The 25342-nt window shown below is 47.7% G+C and overlaps 1 protein-coding gene across 2 annotated transcripts; it reads left to right on the forward strand.

Annotated features, from left to right (window-relative positions):
• The first annotated feature begins 1081 nt into the window (after positions 1–1081).
• Positions 1082–25179, forward strand: LOC310821620 (kinesin-1 heavy chain). Of its 2 annotated transcripts, none has more exons than XM_083693724.1 (26): positions 1082–1437; positions 6771–6858; positions 7436–7509; positions 7664–7768; positions 8542–8590; positions 9505–9560; positions 10225–10312; positions 10501–10625; positions 11093–11197; positions 11657–11802; positions 13651–13799; positions 14978–15165; positions 15407–15475; positions 16132–16338; positions 17084–17227; positions 17648–17836; positions 18028–18145; positions 18553–18608; positions 18843–18952; positions 19225–19326; positions 19534–19594; positions 19903–19974; positions 20276–20380; positions 20778–20994; positions 21295–21430; positions 22040–25179. In XM_083693724.1, exons 1-26 carry the CDS (start codon positions 1309–1311, stop codon positions 22044–22046), a joined length of 2895 nt encoding a protein of 964 aa, XP_083549850.1. In that variant the 5' UTR covers positions 1082–1308; the 3' UTR covers positions 22047–25179. The 2 variants fall into 2 exon arrangements, with proteins under 2 accessions (XP_083549850.1, XP_083549851.1); XM_083693725.1 differs by having other exon boundaries at positions 22043–25179.
• Positions 25180–25342: the final 163 nt, after the last annotated feature.

Raw genomic sequence — 25342 nt, forward strand, 5'->3', positions numbered from 1 at the left:
TAAATTAATTTGTCAATACATCATTGTAAAGGCCATCTTAATAGCCTCTTAATAGGGCCATTAGTAAGGCATCAATAGCCTATTGCAATAAAGTCATTAACAAACTGTTAACTATGAAGAGCCTTTAAAATCCTCCTGGCCCTCATCCCAATGCAGGGGGAGGCTGGTGGAGGTAGAAACCGGAGGACTGGCTCATTGTAATGCATGGAATGGAATTTCTGCCACCACCGGCCTCCACTGGCCTACATCATCTCTGAAGTCTGATTCCATTCCAAGCATTACAATGAGCCAGTCCTCCGATTTCTACCTCCACCAGCCTCCCCTGTCTCTGTGCTGTGTTAGGCCCTCAGGGAGTTGGCACTGTCTCTGACACCTACATGTGATTGTTGGAGCCCAGGGGAATACAAGGTGTCAGGAGCTTCATCTGGGGACTCACTGCTCTGTTTCCTAGTGACTAGACTCTCCGATCAAGACTGTCTGCACCACACCCATTCTTCTACCGCCTCCAGTAAAACAAACAGTCGGCCGTTAAGCTGTCATTTTGGTATTCGAATGAGCTGAGAGATCTAGAAAATGGCCACCCCACCTTGCTGTTCCAGGGAGCGGCACTGAGAGTCTGCTCAAACACCTGTGTTTTATCCTGGCATTTCTCCACTGTGGCATCTGCTTTGTGAGCTAATGCCTGATATAACCAATGACTGTAAACGAAGGATATAAGCGGAGGCTTCAGTGCTGTAACTTCTGGTGTCATTTTGTAAGGGGAGAATATGGAGCGATCCTAACTGTCATGTGTTTCATAACACATGCATTATCTATGAGGTGTAATGGGAATAAAACCTGCCTATGATGAATGATTCATGTCTAAGTCTCTCTCAAAAGACCTGAGAAATCGGTCCTTACTTCTTGAAGCATAACACATGAATAATGACCATTTTGCGATATCAATTGTAAATTGATGATTTCCATGATACTGTATGAACTTGCAGAAACTGTGTTCTTCACCGTGGGTGTGTTGACAACGGAGGATGAAGGGTTACGTCATTGGGCATTCGAGACCTGCACACACAGCCGAGAGGGGGTGAGCAAGCCAGTGATCCACCGGCATCATGGCTTCCATATTGGAGAGGAAGTGATTTTAGCAGTAGAAGAAAATAGGCATTTATTGTTGAAAATCTAACGGAGGTGTAGCCCTTTCTAGGTTCAGAGTGGGACAGAGGGGCTGGGCGTCCCCTTTCTGCCCCACGGCCGCCTCTACAACCGGGATCTATTTTGATTTTATTGTGAGTTTTCATCCGTAAATCGTGGAAGATGGCCGACGTACCGGCGGAGTGCACAATCAAAGTGATGTGCCGTTTCAGACCCTTGAACGGTTCAGAGGTGAACAGAGGGGACAAATACGTCGCCAAGTTTCAAGGGGAAGACAATGTGGTCATCGGGGTAAGTTTATTTGACGCATGTCTGTGTTTGCGAAGGAGTGCCCTCTGTGACTGTCTGCGCTGCGCCATTTGTGATCGGGGTAGTGTCATTAGCTAGTTAGCCAGCTAGCCACTGCTAACTTCTGTGCTGACCTGTCCACCCACATCAGCCAGCGCTACTAGCCGGCCACATTATCGCCGCTCGGCCAGGACAGGAGTCAGGGCGAACACTTTGGCTAACAATTAGCTAAGCTAGCTTCTCACGGTGTGGCAAAGCAACTCTGTCGTCGCCATGAAGTGTCATCTTGCCGTGTCACATATGGCCAACTAGCTGCTAGCCGTCAGCTAGCTGTCATTCAACGATGCCAGCCAAGTTGACAGCTAGCTACGTTAGCAACATTAGCTAACTACAGAACGGCTTTGGCTAGCTGGCTATGTGTCGTCAACGTCAACTAGAATGTGCAAATAATCAGATGAGAATTGCATTTGTTAAATATCTAAACGTCATTAAACCAACTGCCAATTTCTGACAGTGACAGGCAGTGCACTCCGAAATACTTGTTGGGAGTTTCTTGACGCTGTATTCTATAGGTAGCAGGATGTTGATGTTTGGAAATTGGCAAGGCCAGCCAAAACTGTCAGATTACCTTCCCTGCCTGGCTTTTAGTTCGGGTAGGGCCACGGTGTATACAGCAGGCTTTGCATTGCTAGCTAGCCTACACCCAGCAGCAGCAAAGATGGTGCAGCTCACATTGGCCTCTGTGTCTTTATCAACTCGTTTGTCTCTCAGGCTATCATGTTGTTTGTGGATACGTTGTCTTCACCAGAGAAAAAAACAACTCTGAACTACAGCCTGCCGGTGCGCCACATCGAATAATTTGTGGATAACACAACACCCAAGCAATGGTCTTTCAGTTGACTTAGCCCCTATATACATCGATTTTTTAGATCGTTGTTGCCTTGCTAGCCAAATAAGTTAGTTCAGTGTATATGTTTTCAAAAGCATGTCAACAGATCAGTGCGCAGTGACTTTGTAGGGCAGGGTAGGGTTTATTGACATACATTTCCTCCTGTAAGTGCACTTGCATTAGACCCTATTGTCCCTGTTCATATCTGTTTACACTGGTAAGTGGAGTTGGAGAAAGGCACTATGCTGTAGTGTTTGTTTTCGTTGGCCTAATTAGTGGTCTTGTAATGCAGACCCTTGACACCCGATAAGGACGATAGAATAGGCGCTTTTTATTATGACAAAAGAAAGTGATGCACTGGAATACACAGTGATGTATGAAACTCCCGTTTTCACTTGTCAAGCAGAGATTTTACTGCACAAAGGGAAAAGGCATATTTCAACATGTCAGCCTGAATGAAATGATCCAGGCGTCCCCCTGAGGTTTACAGTACATCCAGGCCAGCCTAGTCATCAAAAAGATGGTTAAACATTATATTTCCTCTTCATGAAATCCTCCTGTTTGTCTTGGACTTTGATGCCTTTCTTGGAACACGCCACACTTAAATTGAAAAAATAGTCCATAAAGCTTTTAACTAGGAGGCCAATGAACAGGAAGCTGATGGACAGTAACTTGTTGTGCCTCCAAACCCCCAGCTAGTTTCAGGCTAATTTCTTCCATTCAACACAGGCTAGTGTTTTTGTTTCTCGTCAAAGGCGCCATTGTGTGTCTATTTTGTGACTGGATCTTGGTAGTGGATACTACTACAGCACATGTTGGTAGTGGCCTAGATTTAATGGCTGAAGGGGAATGATTGTGTCATTCATGGGCATAGGAATGTACATTCTCTAGTTGACGCCACTGGCCATTGTAGTTGTCATCAGGGACTGTGGAGATGATGTAGGCCAGTGGTGGCAGAAATTCCATTCCATGCATTACAATGAGCCCGTCCTCCGATTCCTGCCTCCGCCAGCCTCCCCTGATGCAGACCTGCAGTCAATAGGGCTATTATTGGTTCAGCTGGTGGATCTGAGCTGGCATAATGGAACTAGCTACTAGCCCAGGGTAGGCCTATGTCTGTCTTGTTAACCCGAACCAACCGTTTGAGGTAATGAAAGTGTAGCCAGGTGTAGAACTTTCCCAGCACTTCTCTGTCAAGTGAAAGTCTCTCCATCTGCAGACCTGGGCCTCGTACCTCTCCTCCTGCTGCTGCTGTTGAGATACAGACAGTACTGTAGCCATTGGCTAGCTGATACAGACAGTACTGTAGCCATTGGCTAGCTGATACAGACAGTACTGTGGCCATTGGCTAGCTGATACAGACAGTACTGTAGCCATTGGCTAGCTGATACAGACAGTACTGTGGCCATTGGCTAGCTGATACAGATAGTAATATAGCCATTGGCTAGCTGATACAGACAGTACTGTAGCCATTGGCTAGCTGATACAGATAGTAACATAGCCATTGGCTAGCTGATACTGTAGCCATCAGCTAGCCAACACACAGCACTGGCCCAGGCCTCTCTGTTGTTGTTGTTGTTGTGGTTGTGATAAATAACTGCAGTACAGTAGCCAGCCATAACCAGCAGTGTTGGCTTAACCAGCACACACAGCACTGGCCCTATCTACTGTTGTTGTTGTTGCTGTTGTTGTTGTTGATAACCCAGTTAATTACAGTACTGTACCACTGCCACTAGGCCTAACCAGTTAACTACAGTACTGTCTGTACCCATAGTTTAACCAGCTCTGCCACTAACTACTACTACTACTGCTGCTGTTGTTGTTGTTGTTGTTCCACTAGGCCCTACCAGCACACCCAGCTCTGGCCCTGTCCCCTGGTCAACCATCTCTACTGCTAGTTGTTGTTGTGGTGGTGGTGGTGGTGGTGGTGGTTGTTGTTGTTGTTGTTGTTGTTGTGATAACTGTACCAACAGTCTAAGCAGCTCTGGCCCTATCCCCTGGTCAACCATCTCTACTGCTAGTTGTTGTTGTGGTGGTGGTGGTTGTTGTTGTTGTTGTTGTGGTGAATACTGTACCAACAGTCTAACCAGCTCTGGCCCTATCCCCCGGGGGGGTAATCCCCCTGTCTTTCTCCTGGCAACCAGCTGTTCCACCAATCAGAGATGGTGACTGGTGCTGTGCGATTCCTCAGGGTGGGCTGGGGTGGAGTGGGCTGGTGATTATTATTATGCAAGTGTTTTTGCAGATGCACTTAGCTAGAGCTATCTAGGGTGGCTTACTCACTGACTAATAGTTGTGTCTATCTGATGGAACAATCCAGGCCTGGCATGGGCTCTCTGACCTTTCTCTCTAATCATGTGACTGCAGTAAACCAGACTTACTCATCAGCAGTAAACCAGACTTACTCATCAGCTATGCTTCTGTAAGAATAGAGACCCTCCCCAGTCCCAGCCTCGCATTGTACCAGGTAGAGAGAGAGAAGAAGTCTCTTCCAGATGAGAGGCAGAGAGCGTGAGAGAGTAAGGGAAGGAGGGAGAGAGAGAGAGCAGTTAGTTGACTAGAATAGCGAATGCATGGGTGAATTATTCATGGTTCCATTACTGCTGTGTACCTCGTGCAGGGAGAGATAACGTCAGCCTCCCAGGGCCAGGGTATATCTGGCTATGCTGCTGTCACATCGCCCATTAAATACACTAGGCTGGGGCTGGGGCTGGGGCTGGGGCTGGGGTTGGGGTTGGGGCTGGGGCTGGGACTCAGAGACCTGGGTAGAGATCACTTCAGCCTCCCAGGGCTATTGTGCTGTCACAACATCTCTATTTACATCCACTAGGCTGGGGCTAGGGCTGGGGCTGGGCTGGGGCTAGGGCTGGGGCTAGGGCTGGGAGGTCTGGGAAGTCTGGCTCTCGAGATCACATCAGCCTCACTAGACCAATGCTGTCAGTCACATCTATCTGTCTGGGACTGGGAGGCGGGCGGGCTGGCTGGCTGGCTGGAGCTTGGTTGTGCTACTTTTAGGTTTCAGTTGTGGTGAGGGGGGGGGGTGGAGGGAGAAGATGAGAGAGGAAGAAGACAGGGATGAGGGAGAGGAAAGAGAAGGAAATAGAAAAAAGAGAGAGAGAGAGCAATATTTCCACACTATGATGTGAAGCAGGGTATTAAGGTGGTTGTTATCCTTTTGCTCAGGAGCTTCAACCCAGAATGTAGTGTCACAAAACAAACTAGGCCACTGTCTTTGTGAATCATGTGAACTTTGACATTTACATTTTGGACATTTAGCAGACGCCTTTTATTCAAAGCGACTTACAACACTGACCTTGAGTTGTACACCAGTTACTGTTAGTGAAAGACTTGACCTGATGAGCTGTCCTGGACTGTGCCCTCTGCCCCAGTGGCAGTCTGTCTGGCTGGGTTGTCGCTCGCCGTGTCCTGATGCCACAGTGTCATGTGACTAACCAGTGTGATCAGCTGATGCTGGTCCGGTACAGTAGATGGACGTGCCTGGTGTTCTGGCTAGAGCCCAGGGGAAGCTGGCGGAGGTAGAAACACGTAGTGTTTGATACCATTCCTAATTCCGTTCTATGCATTACAATGAATCCGTCCCACGACTTCTACCTCCCACCAGCCTCTAGGATATCACCAGTGGAGCTCCTGAGTGGCTCTTGGACTGCGTGGTGAAAAACCTGAGTCATGCTGGCCACGGTCGGTCTTGGGACACACCTTGCCCGGGGCTGATAGGAGCTCCACAGAAGAAGCACCTGGAGTTGGACCCACCCTTTAGTGTATTACGTCAACTGTTAGATTAGCCTGTTCTTCGGTTTGTCAGTGCTGCTGCTGCTGCATAGACAATGTAACCTATAGGTTGGTAGACAGATAGATGAGAGACAGACAGACAGGTTAGATAGATGAGAATAGATAGATAGATGACAGGATGGAGGCAGAAACAGGAATTGATGGTCAGACAGAGGTGTGTTGTCATCTCCACAGCGACAGTAAGTGGAGACTGTAGTGTGTCACCGTACTTTTCCCTAGTGGGGGAGGGGCCTTTACTTATTCACACAGGTGTTGGCTGATAATTACTGGTGGGAGGCCACACAGACAGGTCTACCCCAGCTCTGGCCAATCACGGACAGGTCTACCCCACGGTGGGACAGAAGGACAGTTTTCAGGGAGAATGAGGTTTTCAAACAGACAGACCAATTGCCGATCTGTGGGGCGTCTCATTAAATGTGTGCGTGTGTGTGCGTGCGTACATTTGCACAGTTTTTCCCTTGTGTCTGCTGAGTGTTTGCTTTCAAGAGGACAAAGGAATATAAGCAGCGGTCTATTTGAGTGCTATTTGTTGATGGTACTTCACTTGTCAGTCAAAATTATGATTTTCTAATGTCCATGTTTGCTCCCTCCCTCCCTCCCTCCCTCCCTCCTCTCCATCCCTCTCCCTCCCCCCCAGGGCAAACCGTTCCAGTTTGACCGAGTCTTCCAGTCCAACACGACACAAGAGCAGGTCTACAACGCCTGCGCCCAGAAGATCGTCAAAGGTGAGCTCTCTCCTCTTGGCATTCATGAAGAATACTATACATTTTGGTTGATATCCATGGACACCAGGGGAGGCTGGTGGAGGTAGAAATCGGAGGACGGGCTCATTGTAATGCATGGAAGGGAATGAGCAATGGTATCAAACTCTCATTCCATGCATTACAATGAGCCCGTCCTCTAATTTCTACCTCTACACTCACGGACAAACCTACTAGGCCAGTGATCCTCATTCCTGGTCCTGGTGGAGAGCTGCAGTACTGCAGGCTTTGTGCTCCTGCTCAGCACTGACACACCTGACTCAGCTAATCAAGTTTTTGAAGATCAGTTGATGAGTTTCATCAGCTGTGATAGCGAAAACCTGGAGTGGCCCCCTCTGTGGCTCTCTCCAGGACCAGGATTGAGGACCACTGTACTAGGCCAAGGCTTTGTCCACGAACCTGTATCGATGGACAAACCAGTTTTCTCCACCATTTTAGCTTATTCTGTGTCAGGACCAGGATGTAGGAAGTGAAGTGAAAAGAGAAAGTTGATATGGAGGAGAAAAGACTTTGCAGTGACAGTCTGTCTGCTCCCTTACAGATGTTTTGGAGGGGTACAACGGGACAATATTTGCATATGGACAGACTTCATCTGGCAAAACACACACAATGGAGGTGAGGTTGTTGTTGTTGTTGTTGTAGTAGTATTAAAATGTTGTTTTGCTAGAAAATGTGTTCCAAACTCCAAAATAACTTATTTACCCTTTCAAGAAATCCCCCCCCCCCGCCCCACTGGTATGCTAATGTTTTGGTTCCTGTCTGTCGCCAGGGTAACCTCCATGACACAGATGGGATGGGCATCATCCCTAGGATCGTGCAGGACATCTTCAACTACATCTACTCCATGGACGAGAACCTGGAGTTCCACATTAAGGTAGGTTGAGAGGTCACTTCTGAGTTCTATATCAAATCAAATCAGACTTTATTTATATAGCGCCTTTCAAGATAGGATGAGAGGTCACAGGTTCTACACTCACCGAGCACGTTATTAGGAACACCTGTACACCTTCTCATGGTGGAGGTGGTGTAATGATGTGGGGAATGTTTTCTTGGCACACTTTGGGCCCGTTAATACCAATCAATCATCGCTTGAATGCCACAGCCTATTTGAGTATTGTTGCTTCCCTTCATGGCCACAATTTACTCATCTTCTAAAGGCTACTTCCAGCATGATAATGCACCATGTCACAAAGCAAAAGTCATCTCAAACTGGTTTCATGAACATGACATTGAGTTCAGTGTTCTTCAGTGGCATCAGTTCAAGTGCACCTGAAAAAATCTGCAGGAATTGCGTGATGTCATCATGGACCAGAATCTCAAAGGAATGTTTCCAACATCTTGTGGAATCAATGCCACGACGATTTGAGGCTGTTTTGAGAGCGAAGGGAGGCCCTAACCCAGTATTAGTATAGTGTTCCTAATAAAGTGCTCCGTGAGTGTATATATATACATTCATCACAACCTGTTTACCCTTTTCATTCCCAATTAAAAACATCTCCTCTCAATTGGCTAGCCTATTTGCTAACTTTGTGGCCTCGTTCAAAGACGCCCAGAAACTCCCTGCATATTTTTTAAACTTTTAAAGATGTGTCCACTCAGTTGGATGCCCGCTAATGAGATTTTTGACCTTTTTCCCCCCCCCCCCAGGTTTCATATTTTGAAATTTACTTGGACAAGATTCGGGACCTTCTGGATGGTAAGTATCCCAGTGATGGAGGACAGCAGTGGAGGTAGACATCAGAGGACGGGGGGCTCATTATAATACACGGAATGGAATGGAAGAATGTCTTCAAACGCATGTTTTGATGCCGTTCCTTATTCCGTTCCGTCTATTACAACGAGCCCTTCCTCTGATGTCTACCTCCATCAGTAGAACAAACAGATGAACAGTGGTTCTCTCATCCTGGCTCTGAGCGGTAACCAGGGAGTGGATAATTGGCTCGTTTGCATCACAATCGGCGGAGCTCGTTAACGAAACGCAGCGTTAGAAACAGGAAGAGGGCGGAGGTCAGTCCTGCTGCAAATGTTACTGATGACTGATACGGCAATTAATGGGCTGGCTCCAATGTTTGGACTGAAAAGAAAGAATGTCTGTGATACGGAAACAAACACGCTGTATCTGCTCGTCATCCTCTCAAGCTAAAACCGTTATGTAAATGTTTCTCACCCAGATTGAGGGTTAGATTTCACACCAATGGTACACAGAATGAACAGTTGAATCTAGATTTAGGACGACATATAAACCACCCTTGTTGTTAGTGTGTTAGAGTGTTTGTGCTGGAGAGAGAGAGAGAGGGAGGGAGAACTGGTCTTAGGCACTGTTCCAATACTTTCAGAATACATCCTTCCTTTCTCCCTTCGTTGATGCAAGCACTGACCTCCATGATTGGATTGGTCAAAGCCACCTTTCCACTGCATTGCTTCCACCAATCATGTTAGATCATGGGTTTATTCAAGGAAGAGAGGGAGGAAGGATGTATTGTGAGAATATTTAACCAAGGCCCTAGAGTGTTATTGACCATGTCTCCTAATGTTTCTCTTACCTTTCTCTCTCTCTCTTTCTCTCTCTCTCTCTCTCTCTCTTTCCCTTTCTTCTCCTCTCCTCTCCAGTGTCCAAGACCAACCTGTCGGTGCACGAGGACAAGAACAGAGTCCCCTACGTCAAGGTGAGTCTACCATCGTCTCCCACCAATCACATATGCTCCCGGCTAACCGTCTACTCAGTGATTGGCTTCCGTGTCCTCTACACGGAAGGGGGGACGGACGTGCGCACAAAGGAAATCCTGCTGTCGTTATTCCTCTGAGCCGCCTCCCCTGATTCCTCCATTTCATTCGGAACCCCGCCTACCCAAACCTGTGATTGGTTGGGAGAGGTGTCTGTCTCTAGAAGACCCTCCTCTAAATATTGTTTCTTTCCCTTCTCTAAGTTCTAAAAAACGTGATTCTTTTTTTTCCAGACATCAGGCATTAGCTGGATGGCTAGAGACTAATAATAATAATAATAATAATATAATAATGTATTTATTTTGTATAGCGCTTTTCTCAGTACTCAGACACTCCATCTCATAGAGAGAACAAGCATAGATAAACAATTAAAAAGTAAAAGAAAAGCACAGTCAATAAAAACAACAAGACAAGTAGTTTAAAAAGATGGGTTCTGAGGGGTCGTTTAAGTCTACCATCATCATGAAATGGACATATCTTTTGACCTGCTCCTCAACCTGTCCCACACACAGTTAGGATCCATATTGAAAATCAAAATAGATATCTCTTAGTGTGAAGATGCCCCAGTGTCTCGTTAACCCATCCTCTGTTCTGATTGGTCCCCAGGGATGCACGGAGAGGTTCGTGTGCAGTCCTGAGGAGGTGATGGACACCATCGATGAAGGCAAATCTAACAGACATGTAGCAGTTACAAGTAAGAGACCCACTTCATTGTTGTACACGCTGTGTGTGTGTGTGTCTGTGTGTGTACGTACGTCCATGTGTCTCTGCGTGTGTCTCCGTGCGTGCGCGTGCGTATACGTCATGTGTGCCCGTTTCTGTGTGTTATCATAACTGCCCAGAGTCGGTTCCTGATGTGTGCTTTTGTCCTGTCTATCTTAGACATGAACGAGCACAGCTCCAGAAGTCACAGTATCTTCCAGATCAACGTCAAGCAGGAGAACACCGCCACGGAGCACAAACTCAGCGGCAAGCTGTACCTCGTCGACCTGGCAGGAAGTGAAAAGGTAACACGCCCTTATTTGCCCTCGCGTCCTTGTTCCTGGTGTGACCACAAGAGCCTTCAAGATGTCACCCCCCCTGTCGCACCCTGTCCTTTGTCTCTGCTACTCGGTCTCTCTCTCTCTCTCTCTCTCTCTCTCTCTCTCTCTCTCTCTCTCTATCTCTCTCTAAGATAAGATCAACTTATCACCACCGCCGTAGGGAAGTTTATCTTGGGCTGTTAATAGTGCTGCTGCTGCTGCTGCTGCTGCTGCTCACACATGAATAGAAACAAAGAACAAACACAGAATCCAAATACACATCTCTCTCTCTTTCTCTCTCTCTCTCTCCCACTTCCCTTTTATCCCTCTGACTCTTTTCCAAATCTCTCTTCCCAGTCAAACTCAGTAGTCAAAGCCAGCGTGTCTCCGTCTGTGCTCTGGTCCCTCCAGTCCCTCTAACCAGCGCCCCTCCGCGGCCTCTCTGTCCTCAGGTCAGTAAAACCGGAGCGGAGGGAGCCGTGCTGGACGAGGCCAAGAACATCAACAAGTCTCTGTCGTCGCTGGGGAACGTCATCTCGGCCCTGGCCGAAGGATCTGTGAGTCAAATCGAATCGGACGTTATTTCTAAAAGCGCGTTACGACCACAAACGCAGCGCACGAGAAGATCCCCCCTCTATATCCGTCTCTCACCCTCTGTTACGTGTCCTCTCCAGACCTCTCTGTAATCGGAAAGGCGTAACTCACTTTTTTCAGAGCAGAACACCCGGGTTTATCGACTTTGTCCTTTGGTGCAGACTGGTCTGTTGTTTTGGGTGATGGGCAATGAATTTCCCACGGGATAGGGGGTATGCTTAAAGGAAACAAGTTGGAGGTCGAAACATGTTTTGGAGGTGATTTGGGGACCGGCTCATGACCCAGAGAAATGTTTGTAGGAGACCCAAAGCACATCAGAGGGGTTAAAATGGATTGTTAACAGGGAGATGGTATGTTTTTGAAGGTTTTGGGAGATTGTCTCTGTCCTAACATCTCCGTCGCATCTCCTCTCTGTCCTCCAGAACTACATCCCGTACCGTGACAGCAAGATGACCCGTATCCTGCAGGACTCCCTGGGGGGTAACTGTCGGACCACCATCGTCATCTGTTGCTCCCCCTCCTCCTACAACGAGTGCGAGACCAAGTCTACCCTCATGTTCGGACAGAGGTGAGGTCACGACCCCTGGTTCTCAACGGACCCCCGTCGGCACAACACGCTACCCTGTCAGATAAACACAACACACTACCTTGTCAGATAAACACAACACACTACCCTGTCAGATAAACACAACACACTACCCTGTCAGATATACACAACACGCTACCCTGTCAGATAAACACAACACACTACCCTGTCAGATAAACACAACACACTACCCTGTCAGATAAACACAACACACTACCCTGTCAGATAAACACAACACACTACCCTGTCAGATAAACACAACACACTACCCTGTCAGATATACACAACACACTACCCTGTCAGATAAACACAACACACTACCCTGTCAGATAAACACAACACACTACCCTGTCAGATATACACAACACGCTACTCTGTCAGATAAACACAACACACTACCCTGTCAGATAAACACAACACACTACCCTGTCAGATAAACACAACACACTACCCTGTCAGATATACACAACACGCTACCCTGTCAGATAAACACAACACACTACCCTGTCAGATAAACACAACACACTACCCTGTCAGATAAACACAACACACTACCCTGTCAGATAAACACAACACACTACCCTGTCAGATATACAGAATGGCTAGTTTAGTGGTTTGAACCCATTTTTTTATATTTGGATTATTGATCAGATTAAAACCCTTGGGCTCTATTGTCTCGTTTTTGAAGGGCCCATTCATAACGACTAAGCCTTTACGATTAGGTAGTGATCCTTTCTGTGAATAGTTTGTTTATTTCTTGATTTATTTATAATTATCTCCGGAGTGAAGACGGAACCACTGTGTCACAATAATCAATGCCATGGTTTATTACCTCTTCAAAGAGGCTCTTCTAGGGCTTTGAGTCCATTAACAGAAAGGGTAACACATTGATTTAAAATAAAACAGTCAATTGAAAACACTATTCTTAGCTGAGCTCTGACATTGTTTGGAACACCTGCTCCGGGCTCATAACTATAAGCTTTTATGATGAGACTTTCACCAGGTGGTGACTCGTAAAGCCTTTCCATGCGTGAAAGGCGTTGTTTTTTTTATGACCTCCATTTTTATTACATTTTTATATTTACAAGGCAATAGACAATCAAAGGGAATTCACAGTGAACAGATACTTGAAGCTGGATGAGACGTGGTGGTTTTTGAGGTTTTAGAATGCTGTTTTATTGATCAGGGGGTCGGTTTACTGACAACTTCTTGGCTGAAGCAGTACTTAATTTCTCCCCACAACCCAGCCGCAAAGCCCCTAGAGAGTAACCATTGTAAAATCAATGTTTACAGGTCAATATTCCGCACACACATAATAAAATGTGTTAAATTAATAACTTTGTGGGTCTAGGGAGAGATATGGGCCTGGGTTTTCAAAAGAGATAAAGTACTACCTTCGCTACGAAGCTTTTGTGAAACTGACCCCTGAACTACCCAGTTTTTAGAAGGTCTCCTGTCGACGTCTCCGAGATTCAACGTGTCAAATCATAGCTTTCAGTCTTAAGACGACACCGAGCTGTCACAGTAATTCTGTTGACAGTTAGCTTGTTATCATTTGCTTTCTTGCTTTGTTGGATGACTTAGCTAACGTTAGCAAAGAAATGTCGCTTCCTGAGGGAAATTTGGCGAGTTCGCCAGATCATTTTCTACAGTTGTGATCAGAGTCGCCGCGTTTTATCACAACGTTGTAAAATGGGCAGTTTCGTCTCTGCTGTTGTACCTGTACCCAGCTTTAGAGAACAAACCAAAGTTAAAAAAGGTAGAAGGGAGGAAATGGTAATGGTTTGGTTGTGTGTGTGTGTGTGTGTGTGTGTGTGTCTCTCTGTCCAGGGCGAAGACCATCAAGAACACGGTGTGTGTGAATGTGGAGCTGACAGCAGAGCAGTGGAAGAAGAAGTATGAAAGAGAGAAGGAGAAGAACAAGACCCTGAGGAACACCGTCACCTGGCTGGAGAACGAGCTGAACCGCTGGAGGAACGGTGAGGCTTAGGGCTTAGGGTAAGGTTCAGTTAGGTAGAGGTTAGGGTAAGGTTCAGTTAGGTTGGGCTTAGGGTAAGGTTCAGTTAGGTAGAGGTTAGGGTAAGGTTCAGTTAGGTAGAGGTTAGGGTAAGGTTCAGTTAGGTAGAGGTTAGGGTAAGGTTCAGTTAGGTAGAGGTTAGGGTAAGGTTCAGTTAGGTAGGGTTTGGGTAAGGTTCAGTTAGGTAGAGGTTAGGGTAAGGTTCAGAGTTAGGTTGGGCTTAGGGTAAGGTTCAGAGTTAGGTAGGGTTTGGGTAAGGTTCAGTTAGGTAGGGGTTATGGTAAGGTTCAGAGTTAGGTAGAGGTTATGGTTAGGGTAAGTGTTAGGTAGGGGTTAGGGTAAGGTTCAGATTAGGTAGGGGTTAGGGTAAGTGTTAGGTAGGGGTTATGGTAAGGTTCAGAGTTAGGTAGAGGTTATGGTTAGGGTAAGTGTTAGGTAGGGGTTAGGGTAAGGTTCAGATTAGGTAGGGGTTAGGGTAAGTGTTAGGTAGGGGTTAGGGTTGAGGGTAGGGTCGTCCCAGGGGATCCCACTTAGCATCTACCGATCAGCGAGGGCTGCATCCTCCATGGTTCCATTCCATGCACAACACACTTCCCTGTCAGATAAACACAACACACTACCCTGTCAGATATACACAACACGCTACTCTGTCAGATAAACACAACACACTACCCTGTCAGATATACACAACACGCTACTCTGTCAGATAAACACAACACACTACCCTGTCAGATATACACAACACACTACCCTGTCAGATATACACAACACGCTACTCTGTCAGATAAACACAACACAGGTTCAACAGGTTCAACACTTCATCTCAGTAATGGTCTCATCTCAGCTGAGTGGCTTCCTTCACTGGAGACCATGACAGAGTGAAAAGACTCCACTTCCATCTCTCCTTTGTCCCCCAGTTCATACAAATATTCATCATATATATTACTCCCATACCCTCTCGCCAGGAGTACGTACACGCACAGACTCACACACGCACGCACACACACACACACACACACACACACACACACACACACACACAGTAAATCAGCTCTGTAAACCAACCTGTTCTGTGCCTGCGTAGTGTTTGCCTGTCCGGTGATGTGTGATGTGCCTGTGTGTCCACACTGCCCCCTGCAGGTGAGAGTGTGCCGGTGGAGGAGCAGTTTGACAAGGAGAAGGCCAACGCCGAGGTGCTGGCCCTGGACAACGTCCCCAACGACAAGCCTGCCTCCACGCCCAACGTCCCGGGGGTCCGTCTGACGGACGCCGAGAAGGGCAAGTGTGAGGCGGAGGTGGCCAAGCTCTACAAACAGCTGGATGATAAGGTGTGTGTGTGTGTGTGTGTGTGTGTGTGTGTGTGTGGTAGACTCCTCAAAAAGCTGCCCTCGACTAGAATGGTAGAAGTGCCACCAGACCCCCCGATGCCAACTGTTGATGCAGTACAGTTTGAATGATAATCCCTCCCTGTTCCCTAACCCTAACCCTCCCTATTGAAATGTTAATAAAGTTGCATGTCTCCCTGTTCTTTATTTAAATGTTAATCAAGTTGTGTGTCTCTCTGTCCAGGATGATGAGATCAACCAGCAGAGCCAGCTGGCTGAGAAGCTGAAGCAACAGATGCTGGACCAGGAGGAGGTGAGTACGCACACACACACACACACACACACACACACACGCACACGTTGGGTCCAGATAAAGGAGAAGGGACGTTCAAGCCGGAAGGCATAACAAACTTTTTCAGAGCAGAACATCCAGTTTTATCTACTTCGTCCTTGGTCCAGACCATCTGTTGTTTTGGGTGATGGGCAGTGATTTTTCCCACGGGGGCAGGGGGTATGTTTAGAGGAAACAAGTCTATGGTTTTATAGGAGACCCAGCCAATAGCCAAGAGCCATCCCAGAGCCCCAGATCCACTAGTACTCCAGCCAACACTCAGTCTGCTAGTCTACTCAGACAGGAATAGCCGTCTCACCCTGTGATGACCTCCGATCAGAATTCAGAATCAGAATCAGAATTCTTTTATTTGGCCAAGTGTATTTGCACATACAGGAAGTTGACTTGGTGAGGTTGGTGCATGGGACATAATAAAACAATAGGAAATATTGACAAAAAAATTATTTGTGTTTGTGTTTGTTTCGATGTGTTATATAACAGATCTCCTGTCACTGTGCAGGATCAGTTGTCAGGGTGGCTCTGGTTACAGTCAGAATGCTGCTGCTTGAGATGTGTCATTGTTTTTGTGTGTGTGTGTGCGCGAACTCTTCACCTACGCCTTATCCGTCTCTCCCTAGCTGCTAGGGTCGTCGCGTCGCGACCACGAGAACCTCCAGGGGGAGCTGAACCGGCTGCAGGCCGAGAACGAGGCCTCGAAGGAGGAGGTGAAGGAGGTGCTGCAGGCCCTGGAGGAGCTGGCCGTCAACTACGACCAGAAGAGCCAGGAGGTGGAGGACAAGACCAAGGACTTTGAGACGCTCAGCGAGGAGCTCAACCAGAAATCGGTGAGACGGGGGGAGACAGAGACGTTTACTGGAAGACACACACACACACACACACACGGATACACACACACACACACACGGATACACACACACACACACACACACACACACACACACACTACACACACAGATACACACACACACTTGGCTGCAATCATGAAGACAAACATTTGAATGACCTTTCTCTGTGTGGCGCACACACACATATACACACACATGGATACACACACACACTCGGCTGCACCCATGAAGACAAACATTTGAATGACCTTTCTCTGTGTGTCTCTCACACACACACACACACACACACGTACACACACACACACACACCCTCGGCTGTACCCATTAAGACAAACCTTTGAATGACCTTTCTCTGCGTCACACACACACACACACACACACACACACACACACACACACACACACACACACACACACACACACACACAGCTGCATCCATGACCTTTCTCTGTGTGTCTTAGCATGATGATACTCTTCTTGAATCTGACATTGAGGATTTTTGATTATTTATCACAATTATATATCAAAGTTAAATGATATCTTTTTTTATGAGGTTCTGCATGTCAAACCTTGACCTCTACATCTGTCTGTCATACATACATCTGTGGAACTTGTTTTTGTTTGTACATTTCTGACATTTCGTTTCTCTCTCCCCTCCTTTCCTTTCCTTTCCCTCCCTCTCTCCCTCCCTCCCTCCCTCCCTCCCTCCCTCCCTCCCTCCCAGAGCGTCTTGTCGTCCATTGACTCAGAGCTGCAGAAGCTGAAGGAGATGACCAACCACCAGAAGAAGAGGGTGACAGAGATGATGTCATCGTTGCTCAAGGACCTGGCGGAGATTGGCATCGCTGTGGGCAGCAACGACATCAAGGTGAGCAGCCACACCTGACCAACACCTGACCACCTGAACTCACCTGACCAATACCTGACCACACCTCTACAGAGTCACCTGACCTCACCTGACCAATACCTGACCTTACCTGACCTCACCTGACCAATACCTGACCAATACCTGACCTCACCTGACCAATACCTGACCTCACCTGACCAATACCTGACCTCACCTGACCTTACCTGACCTCACCTGACCAATACCTGACCTCACCTGACCTCACCTGACCAATACCTGACCTCACCTGACCAATACCTGACCTCACCCCTACACGCACAGGGAAACTACCAGGAAATGGTCACGTCTACTTCCTGTGGACCTGACATGAATGATAACACTACCTTACCCTCTCTCTCCTCCTCCACCCCCCCCCCTCCCCTCCCCTCCTTCCCCTTGTAGCAACACGAGGGCAGCGGTCTGATCGACGAGGAGTTCACGGTGGCCCGTCTGTACATCAGCAAGATGAAGTCGGAGGTGAAGACCATGGTGAAGCGCTGCAAGCAGCTGGAGAGCAGCCAGGCGGAGAGCAACAAGACCCTGGACGAGAACGACAAGGAGCTGGCCGCCTGCCAGCTACGCATCTCACAGGTACGGAACACGCAGACGCAGACGCAGACACACACAGACCTCCTAACCAACCTGTTTCAATGAGGAGCTTGTACATGACAGTCTGGACTCTTCCTCATACCGTCTCTCTCTGTCTCTGTCTCTCTCTGTCTCTCTCTCTGTCTCTCTCTGTCTCTCTCTCTCTCTCTCTCTCCCTCCCTCCCTCCCTGCAGCACGAGGCTAAGATCAAGTCCCTGACGGAGTACCTCCAGAACGTGGAGCAGAAGAAGAGGCTGCTGGAGGAGAACGTGGACTCTCTCAACGAGGAGCTGGTCAAGATCTCTGCCCAGGGTACACACACACACACACACACACACACACACACACACACAGCTACAGACAGAGATACTGGCACACACAGCTACAGACAGAGATTCTGACACATACACACACACACACACACACACACGTATACAGACAGAGACACACACAATGAAAACAATGACACGTGTCTAGAAATGGCAGAAGAAATGAACAGTCAAACAGAGAGACACGCGCACACACACCTGTTCTCAGTTCACCTCCTGCGTCACAGCCTGCGTGGTTCTCATGAACACACCAAGCACGCTCCCATGGTTTGAGGCTTCAACGCAAGTGACTGCCAATCCCTCAGATTGCCCAATGTGTAGCTGTTCTCGTGTCGGTAGCTGTTCTAGCGCCACCTAGTGACGGGGGCGTGAAATGTTTCCTCTTTGCAGAGAAAGTCCACGCGATGGAGAAGGAGAACGAGATCCAGTCGGCCAACGAAGTCAAGGTACCACAGCGCTCCCTTCCGGGGGGAGGCCCGGCGGAGGTAGAAATCGGAGGACGGCCTCACTGTCACGGCCTCATTCCGTTCCGTGCATTACAATGAGCCCGTCCTCCGATTTCTACCCCCACCAGCCTCCCCTGGCCACTGCCTATTCCTCTGTGTTAATCCAACATCGTACACAGAGATACAGTGTGACTGATATTGATGGGCGAGCTGACCTTTGACCTCTGACCCCAGGAGGCAGTGGAGAAGCAGATCCAGGGTCACCGGGAGACGCACCACAAACAGATCAGCAGCCTGAGAGACGAGCTGGACACCAAGGAGAAGCTCATCACCGACCTGCAGGAGTAAGAGAGGACACACACACACACACACACACACACACACACACACACACACACACACACACACACACACAAGCTGAGACACACACACACACACACACACACACACACACACACACACACACAGGCTGAGACACACACACAGGCTGAGGCACACACACACACACACACACACAGAGTCTTGGTTTTGATTGAACGGTCTCTGTTGTGATAGGAGGGTTGTGCTAGTGACAGTGTGTTCTGGGTTGTGATTGGTTGTTCCTGTGTCTCTTCAGTCTGAACCAGAAGATCTTATTGGAGCAGGAGCGTCTGAAGGTGGAGCACGAGAAACTCAAGTCCACCGACCAGGAGAAGAGCCGCAAGCTGCATGAGCTCACGTACGTACACACACACACACACACACAACCAACATCAGCAACACACACACACACAATTTATTTAATCTTTTTTTATCCAGGTTAGTCTCATTGAGATTACATCTATTTTAAGACAGATATGCCATATAAATTGAGTCAAGCTGTTGGTGGGTGGGTATGTGTGTGTGTGTGTTGCTGATGCTGTTGTGTGTGTGTGTGTGTGTGTAGGGTGATGCAGGACCGGAGGGAGCAGGCCAGGCAGGACCTGAAGGGGCTGGAGGAGACTGTGGTGAGGCACCAGCAGCACACAACTGTTCAGGAATACAATACAATACAACTGGAAACGGTTCTGAATTCTGAAATAGAATTCTATTTGTTGTGTGAATTCTAATTCTATGGGTGTTCTATCTGATGCTGTCATGTCCCCTGGCCATGTTAACCTCCCCCTGTCTCTCCCCCTCTGCACCCGTCTCTCTCTCTCCCCCTCCCTCCCTACCTCCCTCTCTCTCTCTCCCTCCCTCCTTCCCCCTCTCTTTCTCTCTCTCTGCTCCTCTCTCTCTCCCTCTCTCCCCCCTGCCCCCCTCCCTCCCTCTCCAGGCCAAGGAACTCCAGACACTCCATAACCTGAGGAAGCTGTTCGTCCAGGACCTAGCCACCAGGGTCAAGAAGGTCACAACCAGCATTCATACCTTTAACCTTTTGACCTTTTAACCTTTAACCCTCAGAGCCTCCATTGTCTGCTGGCCCATTTTGACATCTTCATGGTCGATTGTTGAATGATGGCCTGGTGTATTATGTCACAATGACCCGCAGACTGTGCAGGGCGATGTGGCGGTCAACAATGTTTCAGACTGTGTCTCTGTGACTGGATATAGGGTCACTGTGTTGTCACAAGTCTAGCTGTGCCACCTCTCTCTGTCTGAGAGACTGACTGGGTTGTCTGTCTGTCTGTCTGTCTGTCTGTCTGCAGAGTGCTGAGATGGACTCTGATGACACCGGGGGCAGCGCCGCCCAGAAACAGAAGATCTCCTTCCTGGAGAACAACCTGGAGCAGCTCACCAAGGTTCACAAACAGGTGCACACCAATTAATCTGATTTGATTGGATTTGACCAACAGTATATATGCACCAATCAAACCTAACGATATACGTATACATAAACCACATTCTAGTCCTTTTTAGGAGGACTAATTAACCAAACCTGTATTCTCTCTCTCTCTCTCTCTCTCTGTCTCGTTGTCTCTCTCTCCCTCTCTATCATTCTATCTCCCTCTCTTTTTCTCTCTTCCTCTTTCTCGCTCCCTCTCTCTGTCTCTATCCCTCTCTCCGCCTCTCCCTCCCCCCCTCCCTCCCTCTCTCCGCCTTTCCCTCCCCCCCTCCCTCCCTCTCTCCGCCTCTCCCTCCCCCCCTCCCTCCCTCTCTCCGCCTCTCCCCCCCCCCCCCTCTCCCTCCCTCCCTCCCTCCCTCTCTCAGCTGGTGCGTGACAACGCAGACCTCCGCTGTGAGCTTCCTAAGCTGGAGAAGCGTCTGCGTGCCACGGCCGAGCGGGTCAAGGCCCTGGAGTCGGCCCTGAAGGAGGCCAAAGAGAATGCCGCCCGCGACCGCAAACGCTACCAACAGGAGGTGGACCGCATCAAAGAGGCCGTACGCGCCAAGAACATGGCCAGGAGGGGCCACTCCGCTCAGATCGGTGAGGAGAGAGGGGGAGAGAGACACACCTAAACACACACACACACACATGCATACACGCACACACACATGCATACACGCACACACACATACACACACACACACACACACACACACATACATACACACACACACACATACATACACACACACGCACACACATCTCCTACACTCACACTCACCCACACACCCACACAAAACGTGATTGTCTGGTTCACCAACTTTTAACATTGTTGTGACCTTTGTGGGTAGGTTTGTTATATTTTTAACCCCCCCCCCCCTCTCTCTCTCTGCCCCACAGCCAAACCCATTCGTCCTGGCCAGCCCCCCGTGGCGTCCCCCACCCACCCCAACATGAACCGCAGCGCTGGGGGGTTCTACCAGAACAGCCAGGCCGTGGCCATCAGGGGAGGAGGGGGCCTGAAGCCCGACAAGAAGTGAGTGAACACTGGACCGACTACGAGGATCCCTCTCTCTCACCGGAGGAGGCTGGTGGAGGTAGAAATCGGAGGACGGCCTCATTGTAACGCATGGAAAGGAATGAGGAACCGTATCAAGAACAAACGTGTTTCCGTGCCATGCATTACAATGAGCCCGTCCTCCGATTTCTACCTCCACCAGCCTCCCCTGGGAGAAGCGTTATGGGCAAAAACATGAGGGAAACACCTGTAACCAGGTGTTTAGTTAGTTTAGAATAGGTTGTTGATTAGTTTTAATTATGTTTCCCTATCGTCTCATTCAGTATTTTGGTGAAAGTTGTCAGTGAATTCATATCAACTTTTCCTCAGTTTCTGTCAATATTTTTGGATCATTGTTTAAGCATGACTTCTCGCACATGGCTGGTAGAGTTCAAACAGATTAGTGAATAATGATTGATAAAAAAAACTCCCCCTCCCTCCCTCTCTCCTCTTCTCCTCTCCTCTTCTTTTCTCCTCCCCCCTCCCTCCCTCCCTCTCCTCCCCTCCCCCTCCCTCTCCTTCTCCCCCCCCTCCCTCTCCTTCTCACCCCCCTCCCTCTCCTTCTCCCCCTTCCTCCTCTCGTCTCAGCAGCTGAAGACGGGACATCCTCACGGAACAGAAGAAGCCGATATCTCCTTGACAACCTGTCATTCCATTACAGCGAATCAGCTCCCTGCTGGGCTTATAGAAGGGGGAGGAGTTTTAAATATAAATATATACATAATCCCGGCCTGTACAGATAAACCACCCTCATCTTTCCTCTCTGGATATAAAAAAAAAGAAAGAAAGAAATTAATTTAATTTTACAAAACAAAAACACAAGACATCCAACCACCACTTCCACCACTATCACCACCACCACCACCACCCGCCCACACAGAGTGCAGTCTTGGCGAATGAACTACATGACGTGAACGTAGCTTTGTTTCGTGGCACCGCTTCTCGTCATCCTTGTCTTCAGAGTAGTCGGCACTGTGCCAAGCTGAACGTTCGGTCGCAAGATTTAAAAAAAACAAAACTAAAAAGACATGTTTTAAAAAAAAAAAAAAAAAAGAGAGAGAAGAAAATAAGCGATTGAAAGAAGAAAAACAAAAAAAAGGTGTGTTGTTGATTCTACCACACAAATCTCTGTACATTTCAATATTCTCTTGGTTGTGTTATCTCTCGCTCTCTCTCGCTCTCTCTCTCTCTCTCTCTCTCTCTCTCTCTCTCTCTCTCTCTGAATAGATTTTACAAGCTTCTTATAAAAGGTTTGAATCGACTAGGCGGCATTATTGAGCACTAGAAACTGGTGTTGTACAGACGTAAAAGGCACTGCACAGACTTCCCCTAAGAGGTGTGTGGGGATGAGATGCCGTACGACAGTGTAGATTTATTTAACAGAGTACCTGTGGAGGCCATTGTTTTTATTGAAAGGAAAAGCAACTACACACATACTGTTGACGACCTACACGCATACTGATGACGACCTACACGCATACTGATGACGAACTACACAGGAAAGATATGAGGAAACTGATCCAGAATGATCTATCTATCTATCCTATCTTACCTGTTAAGTAAATTAACAGGCTATTTTTACTGCAGCCGTTTAAATGCAGTGTAACTGGAAGCTATTTATCTGCACATTTGGAACACATATAGAGTACAGGTACAGGCTCTTTAAAAACAAAATAACAGTTCCAGTAATACCAAAAAAGGGTTACTCATTTGTCCCTGCAAGGGCACCCTTTGAAGAACCCTTTTGGGTTCCATGTAGGACCCTGTTGGGTTCAGTGTTCTGTGTAGAACCCTTTCCACAGAGGACATGTAGAGTAGACTGAGGCTCACGCGTTGTCCTGTCCTAGCTAGCTACGTCTCTCTTCCACTCTCACCCCCACCTTGGTCCTCTACTCAAAACTAAACACCAAGGATATGGGCTGATGGCTGGAACCTTTTTATAAGTGTACATTTTACTGTTAGGAAGTTTTTATTATCTTTATTAACGGGCTCCCCCCCCCCCAAAATCATCATCACAAGAGGAGTTTAAGAAGTCAATGAAGCTAGTGGATGACGCTACTATTTGATCTAGTTTCTCAGTTGCCTCACTTTGAAAGAATACTTTCCCCCCCTCCTCACTCTGCTCAGCTTTCAGGCCAACAGTTACCCCACGATGTTGAATAAGAAGTGCACAGCTTATCTTTTCTCTGGGTTAGTGTCATTGTCCTGTATCTCTTTCACTGTTCCCCCGAGCTTGACAGGCAGATCGGATGTGATTGGATGGCGGTCGGAATTAGGTTGGCCCCGCCCTTGCCACTGATCAGCCAATCAGAAGAGCAGGGCCTTGGGATTGGACGGTTTGTTGAGTTTAGTCTACTGGTGAACCTCTCCAGAGTATTGTCTCGGTGATTGGTTGATTCAGCAAAGGCTAGTCATGCGCGAAGGATTTTGTTTTTAACGCTCATATTGCTTTTTTTTTTTTTTTTTTAATAATGTTTTTTTCCTCTCTTTCATTGATCCATTGATGTTTTCCCATGTGGGTAGGGTGGTGGGGAGGGTGGGGTTATAAATTATAAGAGCTCTCCAAACCTTGTAGCTATCTGTTGTGTAAATTCTCAAGCATTTGCAAAAGACGCTGCTGTGTGGTGGCGCTGTCAGCATGGAACCGCCGACATCGTGTGACTCGTCAACGATCGTTAGGTGTAACCGGGTGTCCTCTCGCTTTCATAGTCTGCTGCCACAAACGAACATGGTTGTTTATGAAATGGAACGTTTGCTGTCTTTGGAAGGATTTTGTATTTAATTCGTAGTCGCACTTCAGAAGTCTTCTCCGTCTCCAAATATACCCCTGTGCTTCCTTTGTATTGGCTTGGGTAGAAAACACTCCATACTTGTTGCTTCCGTGTGTGTGTGGGGGGTGGGGGTGGGGGTAAAGTAAACCATTGTCAAACCCTGATCAACTGAATTGTTTGTAAGTTACTTTGTTTACATAATTGGCTTCTCAGTATTTTCAATGTTTAGCAGAGATCCTCAATCCTGGTCCTGGAGAGAGCCGCAGGGGGTCCAGGTTTTCGTCCCAGCCTAGTGCTAACACACCTGGATCGAACTATTCAACTGTTCTTCAACAACCTTGATTAGCTGAGTCAGGTGTGTGTCAGTGCTGAGCTGAGACCAGCGCTTGCAGTACCGCGGCTCTCCAGAAGGAGGAGTGAGGATCGCTGATGTCGGTTAGAGGCTAGTTTGGGAAGGAGTATCCCAGGACTATGACAGGACAAGGCGCTGTGTCTATCATGTTTCCCTCTGTGTAACCTTAAGAGAACAGTAAGGTCTTTGCGGCATGGTCTTCCAAGCGCAAAGTGTCCTATCCACCCCATCCCAGCGGTTGTACTCGCCTCTTTATCAATTTAAACAGGATATGAAATGGAAAAAAAGTGTATCGAGAAAACACAAAAAAAAACAACAACAACAACCATTTGTTCATGGTGTGGTGTTTTTACCAAATTAATTTGTTTGCATTGATTCTAAAGAAAAGCGTAGCCACTTTTTATTACTGTGTAATAGTTACTCCATGTGTAATTGACAGTAAAAGGATTCCACCGATGGACGAAGGTACTGGATCATTCCTAGAGAACTGGGGCACAAACACAGGGCTCTGATTGGACGGAGGAGGGGAGGTTAATGATATCACCTTTTTGGATTGACTGCATGATGTAAATGTATGTGTGATTAAATAATTATGAGAAAACAAAGTCTGCTGTTGCCGCTGTCTGATTTTGTCCTGCTGAAGGGGTGGGGGTGTGTGTGGGTGCGTGTTTTTTTTTCTTTTCCCCCAGTATTTCAGTGGTAGATGTTTAGTCTGAAATGCTGGTGACAATAAACCACTCACAGATGTTGTATTACACCATCTTCATC

This window comes from Argentina silus, assembly GCF_951799395.1.
Source record: "Argentina silus genome assembly, chromosome: 22".
In the NCBI taxonomy this organism is placed as follows: Eukaryota; Metazoa; Chordata; class Actinopteri; order Argentiniformes; family Argentinidae; genus Argentina; species Argentina silus.

Bases quoted from the DNA above. Each gene is read 5' to 3' on its own strand.
- LOC310821620 (XM_083693724.1), top strand. From the start codon at position 1,309: ATGGCCGACGTACCGGCGGAGTGCACAATCAAAGTGATGTGCCGTTTC. The intron at 10,626-11,092 runs GTAACACGCCCT...CTCTGTCCTCAG, and splicing joins ACCTGGCAGGAAGTGAAAAG to GTCAGTAAAACCGGAGCGGA. The intron at 11,803-13,650 runs GTGAGGTCACGA...CTCTCTGTCCAG, and splicing joins ACCCTCATGTTCGGACAGAG to GGCGAAGACCATCAAGAACA.